Source organism: Ptiloglossa arizonensis, chromosome 3 (assembly GCF_051014685.1).
Source record: "Ptiloglossa arizonensis isolate GNS036 chromosome 3, iyPtiAriz1_principal, whole genome shotgun sequence".
NCBI lineage: Eukaryota > Metazoa > Arthropoda > Insecta > Hymenoptera > Colletidae > Ptiloglossa > Ptiloglossa arizonensis.
Genome location: NC_135050.1, coordinates 21,172,737 through 21,196,215, shown reverse-complemented (window position 1 = coordinate 21,196,215; position 23,479 = coordinate 21,172,737). Strand labels below are relative to the sequence as shown.

At 36.3% G+C, this 23,479-nt stretch overlaps 3 protein-coding genes across 11 annotated transcripts in view; 1 reads left to right on the top strand and 2 right to left on the bottom strand.

Moving 5' to 3' along the window:
* Hzg (CTD small phosphatase herzog) overlaps positions 1-4,041 on the bottom strand; it is a 6,046-nt gene extending 2,005 nt beyond the window's left edge. The window contains exons 1-4 of one of the 2 annotated variants that reach the window (XR_012991435.1): positions 3,769-4,041; positions 2,620-3,053; positions 2,365-2,550; positions 1,974-2,280 (exon numbers count right to left, since the gene is read on the bottom strand). Coding sequence is in view for 1 of the 2 variants with exons in the window: in XM_076306937.1 (XP_076163052.1) it covers positions 2,089-2,280; positions 2,365-2,550; positions 2,620-3,053; positions 3,769-3,838 (882 nt within the window). In the remaining variant the exon portion in view is untranslated. Of the gene's footprint in view, positions 1-1,217; positions 2,281-2,364; positions 2,551-2,619; positions 3,054-3,768 lie in introns of those variants that run through there. The other variant, XM_076306937.1, reaches the window with a different exon arrangement.
* A 2,824-nt stretch (positions 4,042-6,865) lies between these two features.
* Glg1 (Golgi apparatus protein 1) lies at positions 6,866-12,190 on the bottom strand. The gene is made up of 13 exons (XM_076307285.1): positions 11,637-12,190; positions 10,553-11,533; positions 10,342-10,443; positions 9,953-10,237; positions 9,710-9,879; positions 9,515-9,632; positions 9,221-9,417; positions 8,915-9,134; positions 8,498-8,824; positions 8,235-8,414; positions 7,558-7,786; positions 7,356-7,462; positions 6,866-7,209 (listed from the first exon to the last, which is right to left on the bottom strand). The coding sequence occupies exons 1-13, from the start codon at positions 11,937-11,939 to the stop codon at positions 7,045-7,047; spliced, it is 3,384 nt and encodes a 1,127-aa protein (XP_076163400.1). The 5' UTR covers positions 11,940-12,190; the 3' UTR covers positions 6,866-7,044.
* Positions 12,191-12,620: 430 nt separating this feature from the next.
* The window catches only part of LOC143145077 (uncharacterized), a 36,581-nt gene continuing 25,722 nt past the window's right edge, over positions 12,621-23,479 (top strand). For 4 of the 8 annotated variants that reach the window (XM_076308110.1, XM_076308108.1, XM_076308109.1 and 1 more), the window contains exons 1-4: positions 13,435-14,192; positions 16,366-16,604; positions 17,595-18,611; positions 20,297-20,648. In XM_076308110.1, the coding sequence (XP_076164225.1) occupies positions 14,091-14,192; positions 16,366-16,604; positions 17,595-18,611; positions 20,297-20,648 (1,710 nt within the window). In that variant the 5' untranslated portion in view covers positions 13,435-14,090. Of the gene's footprint in view, positions 13,123-13,434; positions 14,193-16,365; positions 16,605-17,594; positions 18,612-20,296; positions 20,649-23,479 lie in introns of those variants that run through there. The other 4 variants (XM_076308106.1, XM_076308105.1, XM_076308103.1 and 1 more) reach the window with 4 other exon arrangements.

Sequence of the window (23,479 nt, the reverse complement as noted above, 5' to 3'; positions counted from 1 at the left end):
AACTTATAATGTTAAATCTGTTAAAAATGTATAAATTACTACATTTATTGCCTTTGTTTTGAATAAAGAAGTATGTGAAACATAGTGCAAAGTATTTGAAAATTGTTTTGTTTCTGTTTATCTACATATATATCTTATCAATGTGTCTTTAATATTTCAAGATGAAAAGTAAATACTAAAATTTCGAAATAGATACTATAATCTAATGTACTGATTTTGTCACATTATGTAAAAGACACGGCGAAAAGACGTCAATAGTATAATCGAATAAACGGTAATAGATGCAAGTGCCTTACACAAACAGACAAATTCTTTACAAATATTATGGAACTTCGTTTGTTTAATTATTTCATCTGTGCAATGTTATCTTCTTTGTAAATTGTTCTTTACAATACTCAATAATGACAGATGCATAATATTCTTAATAAATTATATTATTTGAAATTAAACTGATAATAACAATAATGTAATTAAATTCGATTTAATATATTATTAATAATGACGATGATAACTATGTTAGCAACAATAGTAATAAAATAAAATTCGCGAATAGTGACAGTTTGATGGGATATGGAAGTATAATGTAATCTGTACATTTGTTATGCACTAATTAAAAGTACAAAGTTGATAACCACTTGTTAGTAAACGTTTGTATACGCATAAAGATACATTTTCGCTTACCTATGATTGAAGGATTACATCTAAATAGTTCTACTTTGTTAATGATACTGTAATGATTACTGAATTAACATAATGTTTTATTATCCATACAATTGCCTGGAGGGAGAGAATGATATGCACTGACCCAATGTTTAAATCTGTACAAAATTCATTTTATCTTATATAATTTCCACTGTATCGATTTCTCAATCTTCATTAAAATAAAGTTAAAATATCCTCACACAGTGTTATTCAGTCAAACAGTTTATCAACGTTTAATTTTGATGTTATCAGATTTAATATCTCAAGCCCAGTTACTGGTAATATCATCTTAGTACAAAAAGAATAAAATGATTTGGAAAAATAATAATCTTTCTCATATTTGCATTACTACCTTAGATTATTAGATTTCAATATTTTTTGTTTATTCATAAAAAGAATGTCTGTTTCAACAAAGCCATATAGTTCTTCAATGAATTCTAGCGAATCTTGATTTTAATCTGTAAAAGGATTTTACAAATATTCAAATTTTTCAAACTATTTGGAATTATCAGCCTCATAAAATTGATATAAAAATTAATTATTGTGTTACTTAATATTTATAGCAATACTATAAGGACTCGTTGAAATGGTATATACAGTGTCGGTAAACTCAATGCAAATTCATAGTAATTAATTGTAGTATAAAAAGGAGAGCAATAAAACGCCCATCAAACGACTCAAAGTATAATAATTCAGTATTTACTTCTCTTTAAATCACTTAACACTATACTCTAATTTCTCATACGTAATTTTTTTCTCTTGTATGATTAATTCTTAAGGTACTCTGTATGAATTAAGATCAAGCAAGCGCAAATTTATGCATTTATCCAGTATAAAATGTACGTCACGTTTCACATTCACTGTTACCCATGTCACCTGCTCCTTTTCTCGAGTACACCAAACACGGAAACACGCACATTAATTCATTGTGTAACCAATAAATTATATTCAAAGTCTATTCCACTTCGGTTAAATTGGAAGAATTAATCATTATTACCAATTGAGCTACTTGTGAACTTTTTCAAACACCTGCATGTTAACGATTAGATCAATATATTTAGTACATTGTATTTGCCATACTGTCAACCGTTTGTAGCACAGTATATTGTTGTTTATCAAGAAAAAGAATTCAAGTCAACAACGAAGCAGCTGTGATTCATGTTCCATAGAAACAAACGGTACACAGGAGGATTTAGGATTTTCACCTCCTTTTTAGATGATTGTTCAACAGGTATGTTTGTGTTTTACACTTGGTATTTAGTGGGCCATACCTGGTTGTCCACTGCCACATAACAAGAAAGTAATGTGAAGTATTCCAGTCAAAATCCTCCTCAGAGTGCATTGAGCGATGACAATACTGGCTGGTTGGCCAGAATTTAGGTGGGGCTAGGAAGCACCAAGTGAACCTGAACCTGGGCTTGGACTATTCTGTACAATAGTCTGCATTTGATTATAAGGATGATTGATATTGCACAAGACTGTATAAATATTTTCCACATTACTGAGTTTTTCAAAAAATGGAATTAAGTCTAGTAGTTCTGAATCTGTCATATCATCGAACCACGATGCTACTGGTACCTAGAAATAAATTAAGTTTAAGATTTTTACAATTACTTTTTTTAAAGTAATGCTAAATATGATTATTTTTATAGTGAGACTTACTGCATTATCTGGATGGAAAATGTAACTGGCAGGGCTATTATCAACAATAATAATTTGTTGTAAATCTCGTCCCAGTTTATTTAAATCTTTAACATAATTTCCTCTGTGAAACACACAAGATTCTCTAAACAGTCTTGCTCTGAATACTCCCCATCTATCAAGTAGATCTGCCACTGGATCAGCATACTACAAGTATTCAAATTCCTTTTTACACACATAAAATTGTTGATTACAGTAAATGTCCACAACACGTACCTTAGCCAAACTTGCTGTGAACAATACACACTCGTACAGTTCACCCATTCTCTGTAAGAATTCATCCACATAAGGCCTCTTTAAAACGTACACCTGATGTACTGTCCCATCAATCTCTACAGGAACAACAAAATCAGCATTGTTGATTGGTTTGAAAGAACTATGCACTAGCGTCTCATCCAAATCAATCACCATGCACTTTTTGTGCATATCCTGATGTCTGACAGGTGGGAGAAGGAACCGTGGGGATCCAGTCCTTGGTGGTGGAGGACCATGTTCATCCCATTGTACAGAATTTGTTTTTGAACTCTTTGAACTACTTCCGCGTCCTCTACCAAGACAACAAAGTAGAGATCGCAGAAGTCCACGCCCTCTTGGCTTTTTGCCACTAGCTGGACCGTTGCTGGCCACTTCATTCTCTCGTGGTAACTGGGCTACACAAGGAAAAACAAATGTCATTTTGTAAATATGCATACTTAGGAAAAGTGTTACATAAATAAAAATCATTTTGATCATCAAAACTTATGCTAAATTATGTATAAATTTTGTATAAGTATATACAAATAAAGTGCAACTTTTTATACTTAATATAAATATCTAATATCTTATATCTAAATTGTTCTTTCTAGATATTGAAAATATAATCAATAGAATGTTTCAAAATCACAATTTCATTAAAATATTCATGTGCAAATGTTTTCTGACAGTCCTAAAAAAATTGAAAGAAAGCATTTATGTCTTTGTTTTTTTATATTGTTTGTAATGTTCGACAATATCAAGCATCATTTGAACGATGCGAAGGAAGTGAATTAAAACGGCGGTAAAGTATGGTACGATACGATGAAGTTACGCGAAACTTAGGTAAAAGAAAAGAGGGGAGAGGGGTAGACACGATTTGACGAGGCGAGGTGAAACGAGGCGAGGCCAACAAAAACGAGGGCGAGAGGAAAAGAGACGTCGGAAGCGAAGCACAGGAGAACAACAGAAGGGGAAGGGGGAAGGTGGACAAGAGAGGTGAAGTTAGGTGAGGTAAGGTGAGGAGGAGTGTGGTGCAGTCCCGTAACAGGTGCAGATTCCATCCAGCATCTGGAAGAAAAACGTAAGAAAAGAAATGTAAAGCGGCAGGCCGTATTCGCGGCAGGCACCTACCTTTCTCATTATTAAAGTGGCCTAGCTCGTCATCCCGCGACACTGGAGTGATAATGGACGATGCGTCCATTTAAACATTTGTTGAGTCTCTGCGTGTCTGATCGTGAATTCCGTTAATGCGCGCGCGCGAAAATACACATTCACACATACACACGCGCGCACGATGCCGAGAATGAGAGAGCGTATACGCGCGTCAGCACGCGCACGCACCGACTCGCTCACTCACTCACTCAGTCACGATGTACGAAACCTCTCCTTCCAAAAAAACGCCGCCGCCGCCACCCCCACCTCCGCCTCCACCACCACCGGCTCCTCCACTGTCGCCGTCTCTCTTCCTGCTACTGTTGCTACCGCCTCCACCGCCACCTCCGCTAACTCCACCGTCGCCTCCACTGTCTCCGCCACCACCTCCACTATCGCCTCCACTGTCTCCATCTACCGCCGCCACCACTACGAAGATCACCGCGACTCGACAAACGGAGACGCATAGGCGCAGGCTCACGCACAGGAACGAGCACGCACACGCAACCACACGGTATATCCAGCTCCACTGATATTTATTTCACAAGGCTGGCACAAGAATTTCTGTCTTAATTTTAAAAAAGAAATAACTTCATTACACTGTACATGATTAATTTAGCAATGTCAGTGTTATGGTTGATACTACGTTAAGAATAATCGACCGTTTTCTTCACACTTAAATATAATCGGGGAAAGTTAATCCAATTCTTTACTGCCTTCATTTCAAGGGAGCACTTGCCCGTACGTACTACGGTTACGTACATGTACGCTCTCTCTTTCGCGCGCCACACCTATGTCGTTGCGCAGTACATCGCGATTCGACATTTGTCGTACGCGTTTTGCTCTCTAAACATGTTTGTGAGGCTCGACGGCGATGTCCTTCGACGTGCCTCACACGTCAATCTTTCGGCAATGGATTCGATATTGTTGTTTAGACAGGCCAATGCGTGTATCCGTTGATACTCCAGCCAATAACAACACTGACTTTGGAAATGTTTCGTAACGATTAGAATATTATGCACAAGACACACACACAAACGTTGAACGGTATACATTTATTACAATAATCGCTGTAGTTTGAATTTTTATCCGTTCAACGCAAACAACGTCGCGGACCTGTGTTATACAGGTTTTTGATGTTACACAGTGTGTCACTGGCTCTTGCACCTGTGTTGCCAGATGGACCGCATTTTTTGCGCATGCGCGGCTGAAAACAGCGACGTACATAGCCAATGTTGTGGGCGTAAAATCAAACGGGCCCCCAACGAGCGAGTAGGCTAAGTGAGGCTGTTACGTTATATCAGGCATGTGTACGAGTGGAGACACTTATGCGGCTCATTTCTCTCCTATACGTCACACCCGGGAAACGAAAACATCAACGCTCATAAAATAAAAGATGATGTACTAATTTTCACAGAAGACGTTTATATCGAACATGCATCGTATACCATAACATCAATCGACATTGTAGTACTATGATAACAGGACAGAGTGGAGAACGGTGCTCGAGTTGCAGAGTTAGCTTAAACGCTTAGACATTTACTGCTTTCGCTATATGAACAACATGAATTTTGGAGCAACGTTTTCGATTTAAAACTTCGAAAAAGTATGCTTGAATTCTTTCAAGTGTTCTATCTACCGGTAAGGTTTTTCGCAGTTTTCCTTACACTTGTAATAAATGTTGGTATTCTATACAATTTTTGCTAAATAAAATCTATATTTTGAGTTACATAAAACTGACTTTCTGTTTCAACAAATATTTCAACATCCTTCACTGTTTCAATTTCTTTATTTATTTTTTATAAACATTAAAATAAAGGGCCATACAATACCCTATTTTACTTGATCAGAGCACTTCACTGATGCTGTTTTCGATGTGCATGCGCGAAAAATGTGGCCTATCTGACCACTATGTCTTGAACTTCACGCGATTCTTGCGTCTCCTTGCGGTCTTTCGTCAAACTGTGAATCCGACCGTTGTGAAGTGTTCGAACTCAAAAATTAAAACCATAAAAGCAGAACGGGACAAGCATAGCTTTCGCTCTATTCTTTTTGCGGTATGGATCGAGTTTGCTCACAGTGATTGGAATCGAATAGGCGATTCTTTACTTTGAATTAAACTATATTATTGTAATTACAAGATTATTCTCTATCATTATAGTAATACTAATTAATATCTTACCTCTATGATTTTGTTTTAATAGAAGCCATAAATTGTAAAACTGTGGACTCAGTTACATGAATACATTTTCATGACGTTAGTAATTTGCTAAATAGCATAATATTTCATTTTCTAAGTTAAATTGTGTGAAACTGTACTATTTTTTAAATTCATTATGAAGTCCATTCAAAATATAATAATTTTGTTAATGTATAAATGTTGAACTTTTAATAAATTATATTTTTTCGTTTCAATTGTTTGAAAAATCTGTTTTAAGTCATAATTTGTTTTTAAACTGAAATATATTTATAACACTTTGGTTATACTCTTTGCAGTTGAAATAAGTGTAAGAAGAAAATTTATTTTGTATGATTGAAAACAATATGACTACAGTTGGGTACTTGTATCTGAATATTTTACCAATAATATATGTAATATAATATTTAGTCATATACCTTAACTTATAATATAATAATATATTTAATGATAAGCTTAAAACAGCTTTATTTAAGTTTGTTGTTTGTAAATCATTTCCAAAAACATTTTATATGTATGCACTCTAATGTTCTAAAATGGAAGCCCAAGGTAATTTGTGCCCAAATAATGTTTTACCTTAAATAAAACATGATCATTTTATTTCTTTTATGAATTGTTTTTATATATCACAAATGTATAGAATATTGACATAAAATTCCATTCTTCATTTGTTTTTATTCTATATATATTCTCTATTAATATATTTTTTATTAAAATCTAGCTTAATTGCAAATCACTTCCCGTTTATCATACAGTTCATTCATTCAACTTTTACAGTTTTTACATTTATTGTAATACTATGAATGACAGATCATAGAATTATGGACATAATTGTATAATATTACTCCTTCATAAGTTTGTATAATAAAAAAACATATAAAAAGGTTAATATTTTTGTTTATTATTTTCTGCATAACTTGATATTTTGCAGCAAGGTCACGTGATAAATCACTTTTTATTTCTATTCTCGATGTTTACTTTATGGAGCGATTCTTTTTCTTTTTAACTATACCAATCGATAGTCTTCTTCGAGGACGGACATTTTTCACTAGAATTTATCATTTATTTTTCATTATCATTGTTCGTCTCGTCACTCTTCCACAAAATAAACCAGAGATGAAAATTATACCAATCATCGTTAAAGCAACAATCATGAAGTATCGTCTTGCAGGAGATTGATTTACCGTTGTGTATAGTTCTTGTATTGAATTTGGTGGAAAGAACTGGAAAATAATAAATCCATATTATAAGATGTATGTTATTACTAAATAAATTTAATTAACTCAATAAGTTTTTATGACAATATAGTTTACTTAAATTCTTTTACAGTTTCATAGGCTAATAATGAAAGATGAGTAATGTTTATTACCTTGGCTGCATTCCTAAACATTTCAATCCTTGTAGTTAACATTCTTTGGCAGTCAAGCTGTAAAGATTTGCTACTATCTTCCAATACATTTTGTAAACACATGATATCTAAAAGGAAAGTAATAATAGTTTAATACTCTTAGTGTATTGGATTAATTCACAAGCTATTAAGATTTTTTAACTTTTTAAAATATTTAACATACGTCTGCCTGCTCCTTGAGAAACATCGCTGCAATATTTACTGACGTCAACAGCACATGATTTTTGTAATAAGGGATCTGCACTAATATCTGCTTTTCTAGCTTCTATTAAGTTGGCAATTTCAAGACGGCATTCTTCTTTCATTTCTCTATTACCAGCATTAAACTCTAGTTTCAGACATTCTTCTACTGCTCCATGATTGTTTTCATCTGCTCTACAGATTGTTTCAATCTATTTCAAATACATAATTAATGTTATATGGATATATTTAAAAAGCTGTTATCTTCGAAATGTTATTTTAGGCTCGATACAAACGTGCAACTTTTTTCGCTACTATCGTATGACTGTTTTCGTTGTTTTTACTTGTTTTCAATTAGAAAAATAAAAAAAAAATTGTGTACAACAATTATACGGCGAAAAGTTGCACATCTGCATCAATCCTTAAAAATATTGTTATGAGCACCACGTATATGTTCGTGGTGCTACTCTATTGTGAGTGAAAAAGTGACAAACGTTCCTTGCTGACTGGTAGAAATCGATTTTTTAATCACCCGAATCCAATGCAAACTAAATCTATTAATGTTATATTGTGTATAAGTTGTTTGGTGTTAAATAAATTATGTTGTTAGATTTTCAAGGTCATCAAAATGGGGTATTTGTTATATTTTAATGACAATACCTCATGTGCACACATTGTAGCAAGTAATCGATCTAAGCGATAATTTAAGGCTGCTTCTCTGAGTATGGTAGTCATCTGATATTCACATTTTCCTGTAAGTTTTGATTCTCGGAATTTAATTTTCAAACATCTTATAACTTTTCCTTCAAGTTCTTTATCAGTAGGTTCGTGCAGTAAAACCTGGAAGAACACATTGTACATGTGCATATAGAATACATTTATATTCGTAATAATTATATAACGCATTTCCTTTTAAAACTTACTTCTTTACAATTTTTATTGATATCATAAGAACAGGCAGATTGTAATGCAGTGTTGAATCTATAATCTGTATTTTGTTCAATCATTCTTCGAATAACAATATTTTTACATTTTTCATCAAATGTGGGCTGATCTTTGTATTTCTTTAAACAATCTAATGCTTGTGAACGACTTATATCGTAACAAAATTGTCTTACCATAGAGCGACATGTATTTAATAAAGCAAAATCACTTGAACTGTCTTGAAATTCTTGTTTTCTTACTTTAAATAACTGTTTGTGACATGCATCTGATAATTTTGACTTATGTGCTGCTAAACATTCGAGAATCTAAAATAATTATAATATTAGTAATATTGATACAAAAAGGAAATAAATTTTAATACAAAAATTCAGTAAATAAAATATGTAAGTACTTACCTGTGAATTTCCTGGTTCAACATTAAAGCAATATTGTTTAATATCAGTTGTACACTGTGCTTGTAGGACAGGATCAAACTGAATGTTTTCTCTTTGTTGATAAAGTTGTGCTTTTAATTGTTGTCTACATTCTTTTGGTACATGATGTTGTGTATCTTTCATTATATCTTCTTGCACTATTGTACTCAAACATTCTATTACTTCTGCTTTTGTTTTAGATCTAAATAGAACAAACATAATGTAAATATATTTTTATTTAAAAATGTTATATAACACATTCAAGAAATAATATTAAAAATTGTTTACTTTGGACACCATCTCTTAACAGAAGGTCTACAGGCTTCTTTAAATTTATATGTAAAATGATAGTTTTTTAACGATATTAACTGGAAATGTTCCACTGCTGTTTTACACTTGTAATCAGATCGTACATCTAGATCATTTTTATGTTCAATTAAACACTCCATCATGTCACCCTCATCTTTGCCATATTTTAATAATTCCTGTTTTATAAATTCCTTATATAAGTATTACCAGTAAAAAGATATACACATTCTTGTTTAGTATTTGACTTAATTTTTAATAAAAATTGAACAGTACCTCACAATGCCGTTCTATGATATGTTGACATGCGGCAGTAATTACTGGATTCAATTCAACACGTTCTGCTTGTTCTTCAGTAAAATTGCCGACTGCTAACTTGCAATTTTTATTCAAACTGTGAATACAATAAATAAAGTAAAAACATAAGAAACAACTCTCACTTATTGTATAATTAAATGTGTATTTGATTACCTATCTAAATTGTCTTGAAGGCACAATATTTCTTCTCCTTTTGCAGTTTTATCATAACAATATGATGCTAATTCATTTAAACACAGTTCTTCAATCTCAGGCTGTAAATCAACATTTACAGCCCTTTGTCTCATAATACGTCTAATTTCTTCAAGACATTCAGTTTTCAACTAAAACAATTAATTGAAAAATAAATCGTCATTTTAAATTTATAAATTTATCCAAAGTTGTCAAAATTCTTACTGTCATATTTTTTTGAGGATGATATGCATGCCTATATAAACATGGTAAAATAAGAGGTCCTCGTTCTGGGTCCATTTGTCTTCCATCACTAGCCCATGCATTTCTTGCACGACATAATCGTGTTGCATCGAATTTACACGCTTTATACAACTGAGGATCCAATTTAAAATCTCTAGCTACAAAATATTGTATTTGAACTAAAGCAGTTTCACAAGCTTCTGTCATTCTGCCTGTACCAAGCTGTTCCATTAGACAAGATATTACTCTAGCATCACCTCCATGTACCTAAATTTGAATCAAATTACGTATATTATTATTCATTTAATTTTACGTAAATCTAAGTAGACTTATTTTGCTTCCTTTCAGTTGATTTTTAAAGGGTCCCTTACATCTCTGCATGCTAAATTAACAACAGGTTGACATTGTTCTCGTAGAACAGGATCAATTCTCCAATCTTCTCCAGCATCAGCTTCCATAATTAATTCTTCTAACTATTGATAAGGGAAAAGACATTTGATTAATATTTATGGTTTGTACACAATAAATATTCAATTTATCATATTGATCACAATATATAAATGTACATAGAGATTTTATTACCGCTCTTTGGCACTTGCTAGATACTCTTGACCTTTTTTTTCTTGTCCTTGTGTGTTCCATTAAGCAATGAATTGTTGCGCCACCAATTTCAAGGCTGTTACAAAATGTTGTAATGTCATTGGCACATCCATCAACTATTTCAGGAGATAATCTATAATCCTCCATTAACAATTTTCTATGATCAAACATTTCAGCTTGACAATTTCCATCAATTTTGCTACCATTTTTTACCGCTGATTCCAAACAGAGAAGAATTTGTGCAAGTCTTATATTTTTATCTCCAACAACAAACCTCCTACAATGATTAATTTTAATATCATCTTTGCAAGCTTTAACTAGTCCTTTACTGACTCTATAATCCGATGCTATTAGTTTTCCTCTTCTTGTGAGTTGGTCTTGACACGTTATTGTCATGGACCTATCCATTTTGTGTTGCATCAAACATTTGTATACTTGACCACTACCTGGTCTAATATCTGGACAAAATTTTATATGATCTTCTGCACAAGCCATATATAATTGTCGATCTAATTTTACATTTTCTGCTTGTATTTCGGATACATGAAGTATATGTCGTTTACATTGAATTTGAAGTTTATTAATGTGTTCTTGTAAACAAGCTAATATTTGTCCTTGAGATATGTCTCTATAAGGTTGTATTTGATCGCATCTTAATTTTGTAATATCATTTTCACAATCTGATAAAAATGGTTTTATAATTCTAAAATCGCTAAATGCAATCCATTCTAATCGCTGAATATATGCAATACATTCTGGATCTCTGACTTTTTCTCTTTTATCGATTAAACATGATAAATACGCTCCATGCATATCACCAGAGGAAGAACAATTCAATGAATTTAATTCTTTACCACATGTTCTTTTTGCTAATCGTTCTATATTTAAATTATTAGTAATATTGAAGATATATTCCCAAATTGCTTGGCGACATTCATCATCGATACCAGATACATCTGTTGGCTGTGAACAGACACAAATTATAAGTAAAAAGTAATAAAATTATTAATTTTGTTTCCTTTAAGAACTATTATTTTTATTAATTATAACACATTAAAAGCTGTACCTTGAAAGTTTGAATACACTCTAATAACATTAATTCATCGTTATTTCTATTTATATCGCCACATAGACGATTCAAATTTTGTCGACACTTAACAGGTAGATTAGAATTGGCCACATTTGCTCTTTTAACTCTAACGGTATTGTCAACAGAATTACTGAATACCCAACTTATTCTTGGTAAAATTTCACCATTATTCGAAGACACATCTTCAAAATAAGTTCTCGATAATTGAGCACAATTTAACACTGATAAGTGTATAAAAATCACAAACAAAATGCTTTTTAAATTTGTCATATATTCCATCCTCACGAAGTAGGACCGCTTTTTCAATTAAAATTTATTATTCATAAAACACATTACGATGTGATTGTGTTCTTTTGCAATTTTCCTTCTTTTAAAATTCTTTTTGCAATTCTTATTATTCACTGAATAATGTCAACGTCACGAATAATAGTGTATTTATGTATAGTTCGATAAAACCAAAACTTTGCGCGGACAGTTGCTGAGATATGTGTGCATTGCCTACTGTTCTTGCTATGTATTTGATTTTGAAATAACTTCTAAGACAAATTTGTAAATAAAATTAGTTCATCGCTTTATTTGAACGGATTATTCACATAAGGTTCCTTATGCGTATTAATTAATAAGAATAGTATAGTAAATTATAATATAATAGTACTTTTCACTATAAACAGAGATTTCAGTATAAAATGCATGTCGATATTTTTCATTGAAAAAATATGTTTTGTGGAAACGTGAAAATTAAAAAAATATTAATTTGAACTTAATGTATATAGTGATAAAAGATTATTGATTTTTTAGGATATCTGCCATTTATCTCGTAGTGAAAATGCTCCTTTCCGTATGAGCGGTGATCACGCGACGTTGGCAAGCCTGGTAAATGGGTATGTATTTCTATCCGTCGTCTGCATTAAAGGGCAAGTGACAGCTCGAGCTATATTGTTGACATTCGTATGAAAATTACGCTGCCGCGTCGTACTTACGAAAAAATAATTTTGTAAACAATTAAGATTAAAATATAAGTGAACGTTTTCTGTAATATAAACGATCTAACCGAACAATTTTCGTGAATCATGTATACAAGAAGAAAATTCAGGATTAAATGATAGTGTTTGAGGAGGTATAACGATATCGAGTTTAATAGATTTTAAACATTTAGTGATCATGTTTAAGTGCTATCTATAAACTTTCTGGTTATTCCATATTGATTAATATCGGTTAGCGGTTGTAACAATGATTGCTTACTGGAAAACTATATTCAAGCATCGTCGTAAACGTTGTTCTCGAACGTAGTATATTTCCCACAGCAAACGATAAAGTGCGTGTGTAAAAGTGAATCAATCCGTATGGTATTACGCGCAGTACTTACGGCGTCACAATTTGAAGAAAAACCATAATTTCTTTAATTAATGTTTGTTCGATTTTTGTAACGATTTTGATAAAACTTTGAAGATCGACGTTGAAAGTAAGTTTCAACATAATTTCATGTTGAATTATTGTTTATTTGATAAATGCAATTTTAACAAATGTTTTTTTTTTTAACATCGACTCGTTGACAATTTATTTAAGCTACGTATTTCAATTACGTATTTGTACTTTATTCAATGATTTATAATTTACATAGTATATTAAAGATACTATATTTATCAATAATCAAAATACTCACCAACGTAACATGTTCGAAATTTGAATAACAATAAAAATTAATTAAATTTTTAAATCGGTTTGAAAAAGAATTTATTGTAAATTGTAATCAATTTATAAATCTGTATTTACGTACAAGAATAATCATTTAGCAGTTAAACGTAGCGCGCAGAAAATTTGTGACTCATTGAAACTCGTTCCCGTATCGGAATCGATGAAAAAAATGTGACATCTGTTTACAATTGACATTTCGCATTAATTTCTTTTTTTTTTTGTATGCAAAGAAGATCATCGAAAAGCATGCATTCATGGTTCTGTTTCTTTTTTTTCGCGCCATCAATAATACTGACATTTTAAGAAGCATGCCAGTGCATCTCCTTGATTTCGTACGAAAAATAATGTCAGAGTTACACGTCACGCGCATTAACTATCCCTGACATTTTCGGTTCTATTTATAGTATCGCCTTTAAGGGTGTCAATAGTATTCGTATTAAGTTTCACGTTTATGGTCGAAGCGAGTAGCGAAATTTGACAATTGTTTTCATGGATTAAGGATTCTTCGCGACGGTGGTCCATCGTTTGATTCGTTCGTTTATCAATTCTTGAAATAAGTTCGTTGGAGAATCGACCGTGGTCGCGAGTGCGCGATACATAATAGGAGCAACGTGATCGATTCGAATCGGTGAAATCGTAACCGGAGTCACCAAACGGACGAGGAAAAAGAGGTTTCGGCATGACCTGTGGCGGCGGCAAAGACTCGTTGGAAACATCGGGCGGGGAGGAGGAGGCATGGAAGCTGAAGCTGGTCGGCAGTCTCACCATCAGGGGCTGCAGCTTACACTGCCATCCCCGGGAATCCCCGGATTGGACGTCGTGAGAGCCTTGCATCAGGTTCGACTCGCAAATTAAATAAACGCACACGTATAACTTTCTGTCGTGGTTTCTTTTTTTCTTCCAACAATTAAATTTCAACCTTACACCTCGTGAATTACTTTTTAAACGCGAACAAAAATTTATTAGGGAATGACAAAGATTACAGGAAAATGTTTAAAAAATTGATTTCTTGCTTTTATTCACGTATAATCATATGATTTCACTGTACTTTGTAATTTCTATTTGATATGAAAATTTATATTTAAAAAGGATGAAAGTGAATATTATTATCTTTTCGAAATTATTACTTAGAAGAAAAGTGTTTTCCTTTTTCGTATAACTTTTTATTGTAAAATGAATTTCTAAAGTGCGACGAGAAATTAATTTTACCATACTTTCAACATGTTATTGATCAACATGTTAAAATTAAAAAGTATCGTAAATCTGATTTTAAAAGTTTGAAAATTATCGACCGATCGTAACGAATCGAATATACCTTGAATTCGACAGAAAATTTGTTAAATTTGCTTTTAAATTATCACGTCTTACAAATTCTCGAATGCAATCGCTTAACAAGCAATTTCATTTTATTCGATTACAGTTTATGTACGACGATGGATTTTCGATAGGAAAAAATATTTCCACAGTTTAGATGTTAACGTTGTTTCGCTTAATCTCTCCGCGTGCCCGATTAATTAGATAACACAGTACACGGGAAAAGGGAGCAGGTGGTTTTACACCCTTATTCGAGCCATCGATTTCATGTACACAAATGCTATTCGTTCTTCTCCGTTCTCTTTACCCCCGTGATCCCTTGACCTTGAACAGTTCACGATATTGGTCTCTTTTCCAAAGTGACTTTGAAATTATCGAAACGAAAAAATAAAATTTGCACATTCGCTCTGGATGGTGTACAGATCCAATCGGAACGCGTATCCGTTGTCGAGATTTCGTTACATTTTTCCATCTGTTCTCAAAGTAGACATTTTATTTTTATACGCGATGTACATTGATTCTTTTTCCATGGCCAGCACGATGTGCCTGAAAATAATCGTTGACAAGTTCTCGTAATAATTTTCTTCGTTCTTATCGTTCGTTCTCGTTGAACTTGCTATTAAGATCGCATCAGCCGTAGAAAGTGCGCGGTAACAGTGTCATTAATCTTATAATCTTAGTCTCTCACTGTCAATTTTCAAACTTCTGGCTCGAGTCTCCATTTTATTTACCGAAGATCTCGAGACGGGACTCGGTCAACTTGACCGTATAATCATGGTAAAAGAAAAGTCGGTCGTTTAGAAACTTTAACGGTTTTCGGTACGAGCTAATGATAGGACTGCTCGGCGATGTCACACGAATACTAATAGACATTTCTATGAAAGTGTCAAGACCTCGTTGTTAGGTACGCACGGTATATTAAATTGAAAGGATAATCGGTGACCGCGTGCAGAACTCTTGCCGAGCATTATATGGGTACTCGTTCATTATCTTTATCAAACCTCAACACACGAACTTCGACACTGATACGAAATCATAGTTCTTTTGCAAATATTTCACTCGCGACGTATCATTAACACGCATTGTAATAACAAATACAGAGTGTTTACGAAATAGGTATTGTTATAATCGAGCGAAGATAATGGTACGTAATTGTTCAGTATATATTTAGTGTTCGATAGGGAGAAAATCCGAGATCCCGTGGTATTTAAAAATTTCTACGTAATTGATACCGTGTTGCAGCGCATTCTTCGCACATTTACCGATGGGAAATTTTCAAAAGCGACACATGAAATAATGAACAATTAATAGTCACCGATACAAATATGGAGTCGCCTGGAATATCATACTTTGTCGTGAAAGTTAAATTAGTTACTGGAACGAGAATCAGAAAGAGACAGAGGTACTAATGGTACAAGTACATCGTAATTGTGTAAAAAAAAAAGAAAAAAATAACCTTTACATACTTTGTAAGAAACTTTGAATTTCCAACGAAAATTTCTCTAAAACGAGCCATCTTCAGTTTCGATCGTAGTCGCGAACTTATTTATTATCGATAGTGTACTCTGATATTATTGTTACAGCGAAGAGATTAAATTCAATGAAAACGCGAACTAACCAAGCGTTTCATCCGAACCAGTGTCATCGTTCGTTTATAGATACGTCGTTAAGAGTGTTTCTCGATATCATTTTTCAGACTGTGATATCGTTGCGCTCCGCGCTGGACTCCTCACGGGAAGAGCTTCGTCGTCTTAAGGAGAGCGTTGGTGATTTTTCTGGCGAGAGCTACGTTGACGTCGTCGAGAGGCTCGCTCTTGAGAATCACGTCCTTAGGCGAAAGATCCTAAGCAGGAACAGTGAGTTTTCTAGTGATGCTGCCACAAGCCCGCCGCCCCAGGCTGGTCTTTTTCCACTCGCAGTAGAGGACATCAAAGAGTGAGTCTTGAAACATGTGTCCGTGAGCAATTAAATAGTTCGTCGGCGGGTACTCGTTTTCATTTTTTTTCTTCTTTCTTTTCGTTCTTTCCCGCACGATCTTCATTCTTCCATCGCGACCGGGAACAATCGCGTGCTTCGCGACAAACGTTGGTTTCCTTCTTGTTAATCTTTCTCCCCCCAGAAATCACGATCGAGAACAAGTACAATGTATTATAATTACTTCCTCCTTCCGAGAAGGAACAATCTTTATCGGCGCGACCGCATAAAAATATATCGCTATTAAATTTAACCAGCGGTTAGTTCGCCAGTGGCCGGATAAATTGCAAATAATGACCCGGTGGTTTCGTTTTCACTCGATCGATATTTGCAAAACTATTTTCTCATCGTTTACCTTTTTTTCTTATTATTTACTACGGACTACGGACACATTTTCTGCGTTATTTTTGGGATTCGTTACATAAAACGAAATCCAAGAAGCGTATTTCTTCCGATTTATTTATTTTGCGCGTCAACCGTCTCTCGATCGATCGGTGATCGAGTAATTTTTAAATCTCAATAAGAAAACGTATCGTCGCTTTGGATATTTTTATCAACGTGGTCGCGAGAATTCGAATACCAACGCGACGAAAACACCGGGAACGAACACACTCGACACCCTCCTCGAACAGTTCAAAATGGCGTTCCAATTTTCACCGATGGTCCGAACAAATCACATTTTCGCGAAGGTTGTCGCGACACGCCGTAACTTTCTAACTTGAACAAAATCAGAGGAACGAATTGATCGTTAAATATTCCGCGACGACGTCGAGGGACCTCGCGAACGCAATTCGCCGGTGAGCAGCGCTGCGCGCGACTTAACGTCCGAAGCCTTCGTAGCGCGGCGTTAATTAAAAGGAACGCACGATGTTCTCGATGCACCTCTATTAATAACCGCGCGTGCACACGGCTGCATTCTCGCTGTCATTTTCACCCCGTAAACCGTATCAGTCTGTCAGGGCAAGCAGGCGCACTCATGGACGCGTCAACGGACAAAGTCGTCACGGACGACGTGTCGGAGGCGTCCAGGCCGGCGATCAGAGCACGTAGCGGTGGCAGCAGCAACAACAACAACAACAACAACAACAACAACAACAACAGCACCAGCACCAGCACCAGCAGCAGCACCAGCAGCAACGAGAGCCTCGATTCCCAGTCGCACACGGTCGAGAAAACATCCAAGTGTCGTGCGAGATCATCCTCCAGGGAACAGAAGTCGAAACGCGTCGCGTCGAAGGGGAACGCGCCGGTTCTCGCGGCTCGGCCTTCCGTGTTGGACGACACGGTTAAAAACACGCCCGAAGAGGTCACCTTGACCTCGGTGGACCCGCAGTTCAAGGACGCGGAGGACGAGGACGCGAACGAGGCGCAGAACGATCGCCTGGATGTGCCGGACAAGGACCTGGAGGACCTAAGCTTGAAATCGGTATCCGATGGCGACAACTCGGTGTTCAGTGACAATCTGGACACGCAAGTGACGCACCAACACCAACGTCAGAATCAATCGTCCGAGCAGCCGAAGACCAACGATCAATCCGAGAACGAGTCCGAGGAGCTCGACGACATCGAGCTGATATTCACCACGGACGATACGTGTCGCGATTTGGGCCTCCAGGAGGATCTGGTGTCGATCACGGAGACCGAATCCTGGCAACAGCCAACCGCTACCGGCCAACCGGTGTTGCTGAAGTACACCAAGTCGGCGGAGGGTGAATCTTTGGTTTGCAACGGTGACAAGACAAGCTCCGTCGAGGAGGCGGTTTCCTCGCAGAGTTCGAGCATCGATCGCGAGGAGAGCGTCGACAGATTCGACGAGAGCTCCAGCACGAGATTGAACAAAATGTGGTCCCAGTGCTCGGTACTGGTCGAGACCGACATCAGCAAGTGCGGTGTAGTCGAGGAGCCCGAGTACCCTGCTAAACATCCGGTCAGGAGGAACACTTTGGCCGCGCCGCCCACCGCTTACAGGTGAGCTTTTCAATCTTGGACGATAGAGTTGTCACCGAGTTGCTTCGCTCTGTGTCTCGTTACGAGTTTCGTTCTCGACTGTGAGATCTTTCCAGAGGGTATAGGTGTGTATTGAAATTTTTATTCGATTGCGGACGATGCTCGATCGATCGGATCGAATCGAGTAGGTATTTTGTAGAGCAACGAATCGAAGAAAGTAAAGTAAATTACGTTCGAAGAAAGATACGTGAGAGTTTGCCCTAAATAGTAGGTATTTCTTTGTATGAAAATTTCACCGGATAGAATCTTAATTTATCGGAAGACGTGTAAAAATAATTTTATCGACCTTTTCAAGCATTCCATGGAAACCTGATACTGTTTTCAATTTTTTACGCGTCTCGTACCGGATATGCTAGTTGGATTCGTTAGGATTGGTTCGTCAGTCTTTATTTATACACTGAATTCACCGAAAGAAGGAAGAGCGTAGTTCGTTTCGACAATTTTAAAGAATTATACATTTTGTAGAGCTCTTTATTCTCTACTCGATAGAAGACTCTCACGCCAATATATGCATGTATTCGCTGAAAGTACTTTAATTAGCTGCTGAGTACTTAACAGCTATGAAACAGTTTCGCTTATTTACAGCCCTTTTTTTTTACTATACTCCAACTCGCCAGATGCGCACCTCCCTAATTACTGATACATACGTGAATAAAACGACACTTTAATCGTGTTTCCTGTCCATTAGTGTAAGAATGTGAGCGTACGTAGAATTTTATCGTGTTGTTAAAATCATTCGTCAGTTTGCCAAGAAAATCGCTGTAAAAATAAAATGACCCCTGTTTATATATATATATATATATATATTTTGTGTCTTTTATGTTTAATTGTAAATTGTTTTATTTTAAACACTTGTTTCGTTATATTATCAGACTATAATAAAATAACAGAATATCGTTTGTTTTTAAATACGATTACGATTTCGAAAGTGACTTGTATCAAAGTATCAGAATTGATATTGAAATACGATTTTTTCGGAGCGAACGACATTTTATTTACCACTCGATGCAACTAACTGCAACTAACTGCAACTAAGTGCAACGTTTCGCAACGCAAAATAGTGCACGAGAAATCATCACGTGTGATAGAGTGCTCGACAGGGTTACAAGCTTGAAATTAAATCAGTGTGTAAAGCCATCGTTGGTGGTCCGGTACCTAATTTCAGGGCCCGTGGCGAACTATTAATAGTTCAAAGTTGCGCGTAATTTGATTTGAAATACCGTTATTGCAAATTTCCTATCGTTCGACGCGCATGCGACAGCGTGACTCAAAGTGTCGCACCGATCATATTTATTTATCATATTCCGTGCGTCTCTTACTCTTCCGAACTACGGAAATCCAATCCTGGATTACTAAAAGAAACCGTGTTCGCGTTTTTAAAATACAATACGAGAAAGTACAATGTACCAACGGGGTCCAAAGAACGCGAACGTATTGTAGCCACGACAATTTAAAAAAGAAAAAAAAAAAAAAAATAGTCGAGATCTCGAGCACCGTGTACGAATCAGCTCACAAAGAGAGTAACTCGGGAAAACGAGGATATGGTCGATATCGGTGAAAGTGTATACGTGTGGTACTTTCGTTTGAGGATCTCGCGAACCAATGTGTCGTCGAACGCTTTAAAAGGATGACTATCGTCTTTTCAGACCGATCATTCATCGAGAGGCCCTGGCAGGTAGTCGTCGGAAGAGCGCCGCGCCATTGAGACCAGTGATGGACAGAATTAGTGGAGCGAGACGAGAGTCTGGTGCTCAAACGGATATTTCCGCTCTCCCGGCACATTGGCGTTCCGAGAGCTATCTTGCGCACAAAGTGGCTCACACGTTTACTACGTTGCCCAGCAAATTCGCCTTGCCGACCGGTGTGCCCGGAAGACTACGACTTTCCGACAAGACGCGAGAAGCCAGAAGAGTGATGCTCTCGGACATTAGTTTCACCAGCATGGTGCCAGAGCTATCCAGAAGCGCCGATCACCTCTGCCACGATCCACACGCACAGGTAGGGCTCGAGTTGGGATCAGAATCGTCATAGTTGTGTCACGGTGGACACGATCGAGGAAAAGTAGCTGTAAATTTGACGGTTTCGAAGTACAAGTCGATCGGTCTCGAGAGTTTCGCGAGGATCATTCTAGCAGTTATACCAACCGATTGTACAGCAAACGGTGCCCAGGTTAGAGGATGTTTCGAACGTCCTCCACCGTCTCGAGCTTCACACTTTACCACCGTGGAGACGATCTCGACACTACTCACACTCTCCGTCTCGCTGTAACGCATTTATGTGCAGTTGCACTTTTTTTTCGAACGGAATCCTTACACTTTCTATTTAGATAGATCGATATTTTGTATTATTAGAGACTCTATTGTAATCTTAAAACGATAACCTCCGAGCTGGAAGACTGGATACTGCGATAGAAAAACTTTAAACAGATACCGAGCTTCGATTCCCGGGACACGTTAATATTGATTTTCGACTCTCGAAGTCCGACACCAGCGAACCCAGAAATAGAGAGACCCGACATTTATCGCTCTCAAGTTCTCGATAGAATGGATTCGTTGTGGACAATTTTGGTCTGGTGGAACTCGACATCGATCATCCTTCGATCATGGATGGGATACGATGTCGATGAAAATCGCGGGATTCTATATAAATGACGTTCGATTTCTGAGATTCGATACCTTGGATCATCAGAAACTTCAAAGAACTCGAGGACCTTCCGAGATCGTCGAGGATCTCGGGTTCCCTGAAATCGTTGAGACTTTCGTCGATATTGAGTTTCAGGAGTTTGAAATCGTCGATAAAGGTCGGTGAATTTTCGGTATCGTGTTCCACGAGTACGAAGTTGTCGGTGTTAGGTTCCACGAGTCCGAAATCGTTTATGATATCGGGACTGTCGGGTTTCACGTGCCTGGAGTTGCAATTATTGGGTCCCTCTGTTCCTGGGGTCGCTGGTGCTGGCTACAGGAGTCGAAAATCAATACCATCGTGTCTCCCTAAAGGTTGGTAGCGTTCCACGACTCGGAAGTTGTCGGTACCGGTTCCTATAGGATTACGAATTGTCGAGACGATGACTCGCGAGGAAAAAGTGCGAAGTTCGAGATCTTTTGACGTCAAGAGACACCATTCGTTCGGAACGGGACAGATTTGTGGCAACTTTTTGCCCTTAGCTACGAATTCTCGTTTAAAATCAGTATCGGTCACTTCTAGGATGTTTCTTGTAACGTTTGTTACTTGGAAATTCAGGAGAATGATCGTAGAATCGGTAGTTTTATTCTCCGATAGCGGTTACATCAATTTCTCTTCCTCACAGTGATCGTTCACTTTTAACTATGTATTTTCAATTCCATCTTTGAACACCGGTGTCACATACATATATTATTTGTGTACTCTTGCGTGCTTATGTTTTGGGTGTTCTTGTTCCGATTTGTTTTGTAACTTTACCACGAGTTATTGTAAAATAGAAATTACATTGCATCACAGGTGTCGAGTAACGTGTTGTGTATTCAAGTGACAATAAAGATATATTTTAACGCTGCGCAACAATCTTACATTTGTTACGATCGAATAGTCGCTAGAGCGAAACGTTGAAACGTAGGAAGAAGAAAGTTAAATGGGACAATGTATACGCAACGATTGTTGTTCTTCTTTTCTGGATAGATCCCAGCATCAATTTCGTAATGGAAAATTTACGAGGAACTTTTCAATCGATTCCGACACCCGTTACGTAAAAGACAATTAAGATACAAACAGAACGACACTTGCGCGTTACAACATTCTGATACAAACGTAATCGCATATTTTTAAACGCGATATAAATTTATATAAATTTCATTTCTTTTACGCGATTATTAATAATCGATCAAATTTAACGAAACTTTCTATACACATAGGGTAATTGGCCAACGTTTTGACAAAATCATCGATTCGAACGATCGATAAATATTCCGAATTTTATTTCTTACAACACCGAAATCGATTCCACCGAATTCCAACTCACTTTCAACGTTCAACGTACCTAAATGAAACGACACTACCGTTCGTACGGTTTTTAAGATACAACATAGTCTCCGTGCATCTCCTTAAAATTTACTTAATGTTACTTCAACGGAAATGGTAACAAATAAAAAATGTTCGCGTTACTATACTCAGAAACATAATATGTATAAATAGTACAAAGAAAAAAAATGTCACGGTAACTGGTAATTGGTCACGGTCATTGGTAAAAAATAAACCAATGAGTTTGAATTATCGCGAATGTATTAATTTGCCAGAAGTTCACTGATTCGTTTCAAAATCGATACGTATTATTATATTAGTGCGCGAAGACGAACAATGTATCGAGAGGGTTTGGTTGAAATGGACGAGAAACCTTTCAACCGAATCCCATGACCATTACGTAAAAGACAATTAAAATGCGTCTACGAGCTCGACGACGGATCAGCGCGGCGTAGTAGGTTGTTGTTCCTGAAACACAAAGTATCGTTTCGTTTGTGTACGCGTACACGGAAATGCTTTGAACGAATAGAGTTAATGCGATTCACATTGACGTTTGTCGTAATTCCAGAGTCGACCTGGATAACTAATTATCGTCTTAGTTTTACTTCTCAACGATACCATCGGTTGTTGTCGATCGCATCGGTAAGCGCGTACCATCGATCGCGGTGCTATAATATCCGCGTTAATTTTACTCACGATATTACACTCGGTGTTCGCACGATTTTCGACAGGCCGACAGGAACACATTACTATCTAGAGTTCCTCGAGAGCGATAAGATTATTATTTTATATCCAACGAGCGTTCGCCGGACGGAACTATTGCGGTAACCTAATAT

What these genes read in the sequence shown, in the direction of transcription:
- Glg1 (XM_076307285.1), bottom strand. Translation starts at nt 11,939, where the DNA reads ATGGAATATATGACAAATTTAAAAAGCATTTTGTTTGTGATTTTTATA. An exon ending in GTTAAGAGATGGTGTCCAAA is followed by an intron (nt 9,135 to 9,220) that starts GTAAACAATTTT and finishes TGTTCTATTTAG; the next exon opens with ATCTAAAACAAAAGCAGAAG. An exon ending in TGTTTAGGAATGCAGCCAAG is followed by an intron (nt 7,210 to 7,355) that starts GTAATAAACATT and finishes ATTATTTTCCAG; the next exon opens with TTCTTTCCACCAAATTCAAT.